Consider the following 12448-nt stretch of genomic DNA (forward strand, 5'->3'; position numbering starts at 1 on the left):
GGACGGAAACTATTGCAGGATGATCCACTGAGAGTACCATTTAAAACCACCATAGTTCACTTACTTTTAACACAAAGTGTGCTCCAAAACGCTAACAGTTCTGTCCCCAGTCTTCCAATTTTATTTCTGTTGAATGGTCAGATCTTTGGCAATCAATATTTGAACTAAAAACAGGTTAATTATGTACAAAGTAATGTGAAACAAAATGCACTTTTGTTATAAAAATAATACCATAATCATGTCAAAAAGTCCATGTTGAAATCTTGTTTCTTTAATACACAGTTGTTTCCACAGCCCACTTTGCATCAGTGGTTATGGTTGCTCATGTGTAATATTCTTATAAAATATACAACATAACTACAACAAATGTAAAGTTACTGTTCCACATCCTGCAGGTTCTCACAGCCACAGTGTTGCTGATACTAAATTAGTATTCCAACAGTATGTGAGGCAGACACCTAGCTAATCCTACAGATGTTTGAGGTAACACTTTTCTGCTGCCAAAGGCCATTTAGGACTGTGTAGATCAACAGGAAAAACATGAGAACGTGACATAGATGGGATTTGTGACAAAACTCATGTTCAATGAAAACTGCCTCGCCCATTTTTAATTTTTATCAAAGAGACTTATTGCCTTTTTCATAAAAGCCTTTCTTACGTTGTTAGGCCTCATTTTCACATCGTTTTTTTTTTTTTTTTTTAATCTTTGAAACGATTGAGCATCCCTTAAAAAGTGTGTTTATTTTTTCTTGTGTTATAGGCGTAAACATCAGACTTCAAATGGGCTCATATTTGGGTGAACCGTATCCTTTATCAGATATCCCATTTTCTTTCCCCTCAGGATCTTCCAAAATATTTACTTTATTTGATTACAGTGTTGACTTGTCATACCTGTGTGGCTGATGCTGCCATTTTGAGTTGACCATGTTTAGTGAGTGTCCCCATGTCACTGTGGTTGATGGTGTATCTGGTGATCCCATCTATGCCATTGTCTCTAGGCTCAGGCACCGTCCCCGATACATTGCTGATGAGGTTCTTGCCCTGCGGGGAACACATTGTCATGGAAACACAGGGGTCATCCCAGTGCTGCAGCTCATGTTGTCCTTTCCTGGGAGTCGTCGGTCGTTGTAGGCGTGCATGTTGATCACTGCATCCGTCTTCACCATGACAGGAGGCTGAAGCTTGTGTTTCACCCGCCTCTCGCAGGTGAACGACAGTCTGATCTCGTCCACCATGGCGCTGCACAAAGACCTCTGGGCAAAAAGGGAGGATCCGGGGAGGGGCATGAGAGGGAGAAGAGGGGAAAGGGATGAGGAGTAAATGCCTTAGTTTTAAATTGTTCTGACAGCAGAGTCAACAATCTAAAAGCACAAAATGGAAAATGGATGTAGAACATATTATGTTGCATTGATGGAGGTGCATGTATATGTATGTGGCTGTCAGAAAAGTTACACTAAAATATAGCTATTACACAGAGACACAGCTCATAAATACTGCTGTGTCAAGGACAATAGAAAAAATATATAACGAGAGCATAACACACATTGAATAACTCAACATTTAAGATTCACTGCATTAAATGGATGATGCCATTTGCTATCTCCAATGACTAATAATGGATTAATTCTTTATGCTCCACTTTGAAATCACGCCAGTGAAAACAAGTAAATGTTTTGTTGATGTGGCCAAGTCGTACAGATTAGTTAGTCAAAGAAAGGCATGTAAATCAATTTAAAACATACTTGTGCTAAAAGCTATAAATAGTGCACAATTCATAGATAATAATAAGATAATAAGAATTTTGACAAAGTGGACTTAGTTTCTGAAGCCAGGGCTAAATTCTAAAATTTACAAACTGTGGAATTAGTTCACTTTTTACGTTATCTATCCATCTATCCATCCATCCATCCATCCATCCATCCATGCATCCATCCATCCATCCATCCATCCATCCATCCATCCATCCATCCATCCATCATTTTCCACTTATTCCAACGTTGGGTCGCAGAGATAGCAGATTGAGCAGGGAGGCCCAGACATCTCTTTCCATGACCACCTCTTCCAGCTTTTCTGGGAGCACCCCAAGGCGTCCCCAGGCCAACTGAGAGACATAAGTCTCCTCAGCATGTCCTGGGTCTTCCCCAGGGTCTCCTCCCAGTCGAACATGTCCGAAGCACCTCCCTAGGGAGGCGCCCAGGAAGAATCTTTACCTGATGCCAGAACCACCTCACTTGGCTCATTTCAATGTGGAGGAGCAGCGGTTCTACTCTGAGTTGCTCCCAGATAACTGAACTTCTCACATTTTTACATTATCCATCCATCCGTTATCTTTTACCCGCTTCTTCCATTTTGTGTCACGGGGTTCGCCGGTGCCCATGTCCAGCAATCACTGTGCGAGGGGTGGGATACATCCTGGACAGGTCGCAAGTCCATCGTAGGGCCACATAGAGACAAACTAGACAAACAACCATTCATTCTCTCACTCACACCTAGGGACAATTTAGAGTTACCAAACAGCCTAACATGCATATTTTTCATCTGTGGGAGGAAGCCGGAGTACCTGGAAAAAACCAATGCATGCACGGAGAGAACATGCAAACTCCACCCAGAAAGGCCTCCGGAACAGGATTTGAACTGGGGACCTGCTTGCTGAGAGGCAGCAGCTCTACCAGTTGTGTCACCGTGCTGCTCATTCTTACATTAATGTTTTATAATTTGACATTACATTGTGACAGTCAAATTACAAAAATACAAATGTTCTATGGGGATATATACCTGCTCACGTTCCGCAGTCTTCCTCAACTTGTAGACGAATTCAGCGATTGCCACAAAAACAGACACCACCAGGCCAGAAGCCAGCACAATAAATATACCACCCAGGTTCTGGATCCCCATGGGGCCAGTCTCGTGGCGCTCTTCGTCTAAGCAGCTGTTCCCACTCCACCACTTTTCTTTCAGACTGTGCAGGAGCCCATCCTCCATCATACTGAGAATTGCTATGGTGATTTTGTCTCTGTACGGTGAGCCTGCAAATAACATAAGGCCCATTTAACTTTGGATGAAACGCCAGCTGGACTCCGTGATAAGGTTCATAAACACATTGTGGCATACTGTCTGACAAGTAGCTACATGTTAGTTTGTTTTTGCAGCTGCATCTAAAAGTAATTCCTCACCCTCATCTTTCTAAGAAAAAATATGCAAAGGGCTTGAATTTTTCATTACTTTTTATTCTCAAATGTATTCCGGGGTTATTCACAAGTCTTACCGAGGGGTGTGCCGATGCCATAGCCTTTGCTATCAATAAGCCCTCCCACTTGTGTCAGATTACAGTTTCTCCTGGTGATGTAATCAATAGTGGTGGACTCTGTAATGAGTGCATAGTCTGACTTCAACACCCTCTGAATTCCATCCTCAATGGACTTCACCAAAGATGTTCTTGGTCTGCTGCTCATAAAAGCCCACATCTTCTCAAATGTTGAAACCTTTGATTTCTGTGAAGGATGGAGAAAGAATTTTAAAAAAAAGTCCATTTGAACCTCATTTTACTTATCTACCATGCTGCAGGCGAATAAAAAGTTGCTTATAAATATACAAAGCTTTTATCACAACAAAAAGGTTCAACTTGAATAAAATAATTTTCAAACGTTATAGCCCTAAGTGCTCAAAGTGGAAATACTGCTAACCATCAAATGTCCCTTGTTCTTTAGTTACCATTACACTTGTGGGATTTTATTTTTGGATGCAGCAAAATGGCAGACATTATACAGATAGTATTTGTTCATTTATAGCATTTGAGATCTTGGTTAATTCAGCTAACCTCCAAATAGATTTAAATGATTACCCATAGATTTCTATTGTCACAGAATTAAAGGACAATAAACTGAAGATTTGCACACATCTATTCTCATAAGTGCTACTGAGGCAGCAATAATAGAATGACGTTCCATTAGTCTTGCACCAGTCTATGTGGTTTTTCATGCAATTTTGTGTGAGGTCACATTTATGCCATGTCTAATCTGAGATAATTACTGTCTAAAGACTATAAGCCATTTCAAATTGTGAAAGATGTTATTATACAAAGCCCTCCTATCGTTAAACCCAGTCTTGGCTGCATAATACTAACGTGATAATGTAATAGTCTAATGTTTGATATAGTTTTATGATGTGAATTTACAACTTTTTTCCTCTAATCTATTGACAGCAATGGCCCCGTTATAGATGAAGCTTTATTTAAGAGGCTGTGGCTCAGATGGACTTTTTGGTGATTTAAATATATCGTAATTTAACCAACAGCTTCATTAAAAAAAATGTTCTCAAAACACCTTCATGGGCAACAATTAGTTGCTTTTAAAGATATCTAGAATGCTTACCCCGCCAGCATCATCATACATATCAGATTTGATTTTCTTTTGTTCAAAGCCTATCATGACAAAAGTATAATGTTTGCAAAGGAAAATATAGTTGTGCAATATAAGTTGAACATTTGTGACCCATAATATTGAACTAGAGTTGCAATGTGGTAAGTTGAGATATAGGCAGCTATTGGTTGAAAAGTTTGTGATAATTTTGTTAAAACACAATTAATAAATACCTTATCTATAGATGTGTTGATTGAAATGTCTGAAATACAATTGTACACCTAATAATGACTTTTAGCAGAAATATTTCCCTACATTTCATATGCACTATGATGCTAGCTGCTTCAAATGACATCAAGAAATCCTCATTAGAATACACTAAAAATGATTCAGATGGATTTTTCAGGGGTTATCCTGATTAGCAGACAATTCAAGCCACATCTCAAAAAGCGCCCACAATATCTGGATGATGTAGGAATAAAAATGTAGCTTAAAAAAGCCAGAAAACTGAAAAAAGGCTTTATTTCATTTTGATAAAATCTGACCGTTTTGATGTAATGGTCACACTTTTGACAATGTGTGCAATGTTAATACTGGAAAATACTGCTTGCACTGCAATAAATCATAGGCTAATAGATGTTATGTTATTGGTAGTTTTTTATTTAGGATTTATTAACTTTGTTTTCTTGTTAGGAGATGTATTTGAGTTCTTTCAAAGATGCATGCATGCCAAAATAATTAATATATTTATTTGTATTTGGCATCAGGCATTTATGATCTGGATGTCAAATATTTATAAGGCAAGTCTAATGGATGTTTATTGCTCTTGATGCCACACCCAGTTTAGATAGAAGTTATTGAGAAATAGAAAGAAAGGAAGTGTCATGATGACAGAACTGAAAAAGCAGTCATTTTTGAATTTTTAATAAATGATATCATAATTGCAATAATCAACTATCACATCACAAAGCTTTCTCAAATTGTGCAGGCCAAAATATTGGCTGTTGTAAAAGGTAACGTCATAGTAATATTTATTTATTCTTCCATGTTTTTTATTTTTTTTACCAGGGTCATGTGGAGCAGGTATCCATCTCCAGCATTCATTGGGTAAAGGTGAGAGACATTTTGCCAGTCCATCAAAGTAATAGTGATGTATCAAAATACTACATTATTGCAAAAAGAACACAATGATGCATTGATCCAATATTTTCTGAAGGTGGTTATTGAATCAAATCAGAAATCACAACAACTTGAGACAAAATTTACAAGAACAAGTTCGCCATTAGCAAATTCATGATGGTTTTAACTCATGCACAGAACTTTAAAAGCACCCTTAAATATAGATTATTTAGTAAGCCTTTATTTTGACACAACACTTTTTGCCTTTTTTACCTGATATTGCATTTTAACACATGTATATGTACATTATATGTACAGTATATGTACAGTATATGCTATTTTTTATATTTTGTCATTTGATGCTGGTAATGCTCATGTTAAGAAAAATACTTTCAACAACATTCTGCTCTTTTTATTTACACCAATTGCTGGCCTGCATATTTAGGGTCCTGACATTACTCTAGTTGTTTGATTCATTGTTCTGTTTAGACTCTGCTGTTATAATTATTTTCATTTGGAGGTTTTGATAGACAGCAACAACCACAGCAACATAGTTGGATATTCTCCATATCCTAACTTAGTGATAACCTTTGTTTTCGGCGCTTAGTCATAGTTGCACTGTGTTGTAAATGTAAACACATCTCCAAAAATCATGTTCACAAATATCATCTCAGATTTAAGAGCAGTGGTTCAGGCAATCATCCATTACCTAAACCCCAGCTCCCCATCCCCCTCCTGTCAGTTTCTCGTCTTATAAGCCTTTTAAAAAAACTCACAGTACTAACCTACTGTATGAGTAGGCCGATGCAAAGCTTTTATCAACATGTTTTTTTAATCAATTACTTTTAATATGACATTTTCAAAAAAAATGTAACATTTGAAATATGGTTAACTTTTCTAAGAGATGCCTCACAATTTACTCACTACGGGCAATATTTTTCATGATTATCCCTCCTGGTGGCATTTGGGTTTAAGCTCAGAGGCCTACATTTTTCATAGCATTTAAAATAGTTCTGCACTCCACATTAAGAACCAAATCCATTTGCACACATCTGCAAAGCCTTTATCCACAGCACAATCTCTCCAGTATTTATCATGCTTCTCTGCCTCACCAAATTAACATCATTAGGTCTTACTGCAAGGGCAAAAGCTGGCAGAGGGCACTTGAGCCATGGGTAATTAGGCACCTGTGACTCTTATTCTTGACACTATGATCACAACCACACTTTGCTGTGGAGCAAAGAATGATGGCACATAATTTACACAGCTTTTTCAGAAATAGCCATTTATCTTTGCATAATAACTACATGTAATATTCAGAATCACAGATTAGTAACAATAGTTTTGGATGCTCAAAGACTGAACCAGTGTAAAATGGGAACAAATAAAGATAAATGATTGTTTGTTTTAAGATATAAATCTAAATTCTAACCAGAACTGTGAGCAGTTATTATCGGGGTCCAAGCCACTTGAAGCATGTCAACCCTGGCACATCTCATCACAAACACCCTGTTGACCTTGTGTATCACAGATTTGTGGTATAAGTACAGTAATTATAAAGTGTATTTGAGGCCCTAAAGGCTTAGGAGGTTTCTGTGCCGTGTGTGTGTATGTACTGGTATTTACTTTTACATAGTATATATGCTTTATTTTATCTTGTTTTTAACTGATGTTCAGCACTTTGTTTCAGTTGTGGCTGGTGTTGAAATGCTTTATAAATAAAGTTGATGATGATGATGATATGTGTGTACCTGCTCTGTTTATAGCAACCTGAACGGCTAAAACTTAATCAGTTTTACTGAGATTAAGCTAAAATTTGAAGTGGTCATAGGTGAGTGTCGTCCGTAACACATACTCTGAGCACTTGATTTCTCACATAAGATCTGGTTTTTTTTTTTTTTTTTACTTTGCAAATAACTATAGGAGCTAACTGTGTCTGCTTGTTAGCAAAATATCTCAACCTGCTGAATATAAAGTAATCATTGGCTATACATCTACAACTCATTAACATTTGGAGTCAAGTGAATTCAAGATGGCTGCCTCAGCTAACAGAACTTAGAAAGCCAAAAAAAAAAATCTATATCTCAGTTAATTAACTGAACTTAATCTAATAATATGGTATTCTTTGAGAGTCATCCTCAACTCGATCTTTAGTTTTAGGATTTTATTTTGAAATTGGCGTGGAAAGAAGACGGAGGTATGTACTCATTCTTGGAATGCAAGAACATTGATTAAATTGTTTTTTGTTTGTTTTTTGTTAATTCTGAATAATTTTGTTTGTTTTTTTCATCTATGTTCTCGTTTTATTCTTATAATATTCCACTTAATATTGCTTTTCCTGTAGATAGTTACAAACATTATGAATACACAGTTGGCAGTAGAATTACAAGATATTAAAACCATGTCTTAATGTGAATTCTTTTTAAAAATAAAAAAATATTTTCACTTGTAAATACTAAAAAAAAAAAAAAAAAAACTTCAAATGTATGATATTTATGAGCTGAGCTACAAAATACAGTTGCATGAAAAGTAGAACAGACAAATGCCTTTGAGGATTTTTCAACCCCTGTTTGATATTGAATTTTATAAACTTACAGAGTTTATTCAACAGTAATGATGCAGTGTTTTCATTTTCTTACTATGAGAAACTGTAACTCTCTTACTTGTATTATTCAACACAGAATCAGCCAAATCTACAGCAATGCTCAGTTCAGATTATAGAAATAAAATGCAAGAACCTGGAGGCAAAAGAGAAACTTTGAAACAAGAAACCATTAAAGCCCACTTTATATGATATTTGCTACATTGTTTACAGTATTTAATAAGTCATATATTTAGTATTTGAGATACGTTTACCTTAAAGAAAGCCATTGTTGCTCCATCTCTGACCACTCCATACTCAATCTTGGTCTGTTTGGCAATGTCATCAGCTGAGTCCACTGGTGAGTCCATTCTCTCCACAGTGAGGAAAGCAGCTAAATTAGCTGTGTAAGAAGATATGATGATGAGAGTGAAGAACCACCAGATTCCACCAATGATCCTGGTCGATAACGCTTTGGGCATTAATTCTGAGCCTAGATGAGACAGAGAGCGAGAGAGAGAAATACAGCATATCAACCAATTCAGACAAATACTGTTAACTGAATTGAACAAAGGCAGAAACATAATTGCGCACATGTTTGTTAATTGGCTTGCAAATGACTTTTGGCAGAGCCACTGATTTCAAATGAGGTACTTTGAGTGAGGGGATGGAAACACAAGCCAGAATGGCACCTTAGCCAAAATCTGAGTGAAAGATTGTGAAAGCCAACAGTCCACATTGGTAAAACAAGATTATCTCAAGCTTTATGGTACACACTTGTTTTTCCACAAGTTGTTAGACTTTAACCCAATAAGAATTGATGTACGCTTGTTTAGATCTACCTTTCAGACCTGGAGCAACATTTGCTTGTTTTTCCCATCAAACCTGATGCAACATGAGCGTCATGTCCTCGCTTTAAAAAAAAAATAATAATAATAATGGGTGTGAAAATTACCTCAAAACACAGAGATAAGTCAGTGTTTTACAATAAAGCAAAAGACTTTGGTATAAAATGGCTATATTAGTTTAAGAATTAGCAGTCATTGTGTGAAAGGTGGGAAAACAAATTTTATTATACCGGTATGCAAAACTTTTAATTATTAAAATGTGATTTTTACATAAAGTAGGACATGTAAAAAAATAGAAAGACTATGAAACTTATATTTGAAAATATACTATAAATATGGTTTGAGTTGGGTTGACTCTGTAATCTTTACCTTTATAACAACTCTTAACTGCTTTGTACTGCTCAAGCACCACCAAAACCAATATTGTTAAAATTTGGGATAACCAAACATAGCAAAAATTACATGATATGAGTCTTATGACCCACCCTCTTCACAGTTTACATAGATGTAGGTCAAATAATCCCTGATGCATCCTTACATTTTCATGCTGATGATACAGTTGTTTATTGTAGAGCGAAAACAGTTGCTAAGGTTTTCCAGCTTTTGCAATTTGCTTTTGACATCATCCAGTCTGATTTCTTCCATCTCAAACTTGTCCTAAACACCGACAAAACCGAAGGGATGTTGTTTTCAAACAGGAAGTCGGTCCCAGCAAGTATTTTCCCGATTTTATCTTTGAATGGTGCCCCTATTGAGTTTTGTTGATTCCTATAAATATTTGGGTATCTTGGTCAATTTGCATCTCTCTTTTAAGCTCCACATGGAAAACTTAGTAAAGAAACAAAGTTAAATTGGGGTTCTTTTTCAGTAATGGATCTTGTCTAACTCCGAACGCTAGGAAACGCCTTGTAACTGTGACTTTCCTTCTCTCCATTGGCTACAGTGACATTATTTACATGAACACTCCTGCAAGCACCTTGCAGATGTTGGACGCTGTCTTTCACAGTGCGCTAAGATTCATAACTGGATGTAACTACCGTACCCACCACTGCACCCTATTCAGTGGTTCACTGGTCATCCTTAACTTCATGCAGACTTTCTCACTGGTACATTTTCATCTTTAAATCACTTCTTGGTCTGTTGCCTTCATACATCTCTTCCTACATGTCATTACGTGAGTGCAGCTACAGCTTGCGCTCCCAGGACATTATTACATGCAGTGTTCCCTCAGGAGTGGAGTAGGAGACTTTTGCCTAATTCTGTCTGCACTGTTTCCTAGAATATCTTGCAAAAATATCTGAACCTCTCAACCTTGATCTCTCTAAGTGGCTTCAAACATCTGCCAAGTTCATGGCAAAAACCAATGTAGACATGGTTCTGTTTTTAGTTTTCCAGTATTCTGCATCGCTTTACATCCATCCATCCATCCATTATCTTTACCCTCTTCTTCCATTTTGGGTCACGGGGCTTGCCGGTGCCCATGTCCAGTAACTCTTGTAAATGAGTCACCGTGGCTCGATGAGACTAACCTATATAAATAAAAATTGAATGAATGAATGATATAAGTCATGGAAAATAACCTACTATTTTCTTCTCTGTCTTTGCCATGCACTACCATTTCATAGATCTGCCCTACTGGATGTGCATATTATACTGTAAAAAACAAATAATCACAACTGGTGCAAAGAATGGAAAAATGAAGATCAAGATACATTTCCACACTGACAGAAGACCTCTGCATCAGCCTTGACTTTGAGTGGGCATCTGTTGAGTAATACAATGTTTACAATGGCTCTCTGACTGGTGGAAGAGTTACTTTATATCACATCTCTGACAACCTTTAAAATACCCTTGTGCTTTGTGCACTCTGTTACTTTGCTGAGAAGATTTATGAGGGCAATTCTGAGAAGTAACAAGCCCACAGAAGGGGGGCACGGTGGTCAGCTCTTTAACCTCTTCCACCAAATTTGATTGGATTTGTCCTTTGTGGTTTGACAAAGACTACATGGTTACAAACAAGAGAAGACAGAAGCAGCCCTTAATTCACTATGACTTCAGAGAGCCGAGATCCAGATTCATTCCCTGGTCACAATAAAAATGAAGTGAAGCCACGAGTAACTCAATTGAATCGCACACAATAAAGAACAGTTGTCAGCGAGGAGCAGTATACGCCACTGCATCAGACGCTCTGATAAATACAGAAAGCAGATCAGTCATATGGTTCCAGGGAAATAAAATGGTGTCAATAAAGTGTGTTTTTTAAAGCAGGGCTTATCATTTGGAGGCCAAGAAGAGGTTCTTCAGTTATCTTACTACAATAGATGCATATAGGGGCTGGGATGGGGTAGAGGCATGGCAGCCGACTCGGGACCCGAGAGTCCCAGGTTCAATCCCCAGCCATTCCCACACGTTGTGGTGTCTGAGCAAGACACCAAATCCCCCATTGCTCCCAAGGTGCCCACATACATGCCCACTGCTCCACCTTGGTGTATCCCAAGTGCAATGGGTTAAATGCAGAGAACCAATTTCGCCATTGTATGCAAACATACAGTGATGACAACACATAGGACTTTATTTATTTATTACTGTCTAACAACCAAAAATGAAAAAGATTTATCTTGGATACAAACTAAAATTAGATTTAAAAAAGTAACTTTTTATGCATTTCAGAATAAAATTAGTCAATATAATGCACAGACTATAGCACCTGGTAACTGTTCTCAGATTGTTTTATGCTATGGTTATTATATACAAATGTTAACACCAGGCGGGAATAATCAATAACATTAACAAAAGTGTCTGTTTTCTCCTTAAATACATTAAACATATGAATCAGACAGTTATGAATCCATATAATGGAATTGCAACAGTTAAATTAGAAATAGAGCAGTTGCTATAATTTTGGTAAAATGTAATGTACACATTTCTGGGATTAATCTTAGCTGTGATAAATAAGTAAATTGAAATTTTAGCACAAGTTGAAGATTTTTTTGATTTCTTAACAAGGCAGTGAAACAAATTCTGCAAACATTTTTAAAAACATGACTTGTGAAAAATGAGGCTACAAGATTAGCATGAACCCTAACCCTGACCAGAAAAAAATAATTACTTAGAACACTCAACATAAGACAAAGTTTTTAAAGTGCTCTTAGAAGAAAAAACAATGCTATCAAAAATCTAAATTTCCTATTTAAAGTGTTATTTATTTATAATTTCCAATGTTAAATACTAATATATCACCAGTAAATATACAGTACTAAAGTGAAAACAGAGACAAAATTGTACCTAACAAATTCGCACTTCATTTTTCACGGACTCGCTCCATCGCGGTTTTTCAAAGTAAAATTGGACATGACACACAATGGCTGATTGATGGATGAGCCCCACGATCGGCATGAATTTATTATTTTAAATGATTTAGCACCTGTGTACAGCCAACAGCTGTGAGAGAAGTTTCTTCCTGCATCTGATCAGCTGATCTCTGCTCTGCACGGTGAAGTGGGTGTGGCCGAGAGTGCAGCCAGAGGCAGAGAGCTGAAATC

At 37.0% G+C, this 12448-nt stretch overlaps 1 protein-coding gene across 1 annotated transcript in view; it reads right to left on the bottom strand.

Annotated features, from left to right (window-relative positions):
• Positions 1 to 998: 998 nt before the first annotated feature.
• LOC119409670 (glutamate receptor ionotropic, kainate 3) overlaps positions 999 to 12448 on the bottom strand; it is a 123069-nt gene continuing 111619 nt past the window's right edge. Inside the window, exons 12-16 of the mRNA XM_037676573.1 lie at positions 10781 to 10907; positions 8334 to 8551; positions 3266 to 3491; positions 2776 to 3026; positions 999 to 1253 (exon numbers count right to left, since the gene is read on the bottom strand). Coding sequence (XP_037532501.1) covers positions 1059 to 1253; positions 2776 to 3026; positions 3266 to 3491; positions 8334 to 8551; positions 10781 to 10907 — 1017 coding nt within the window. The 3' untranslated portion in view covers positions 999 to 1058. The remainder of the gene's footprint in view (positions 1254 to 2775; positions 3027 to 3265; positions 3492 to 8333; positions 8552 to 10780; positions 10908 to 12448) is intronic.

The sequence above is a fragment of the Nematolebias whitei genome, chromosome 5, assembly GCF_014905685.2.
Source record: "Nematolebias whitei isolate Nwh7 chromosome 5, NemWhi1, whole genome shotgun sequence".
Classification (NCBI taxonomy): domain Eukaryota; kingdom Metazoa; phylum Chordata; class Actinopteri; order Cyprinodontiformes; family Rivulidae; genus Nematolebias; species Nematolebias whitei.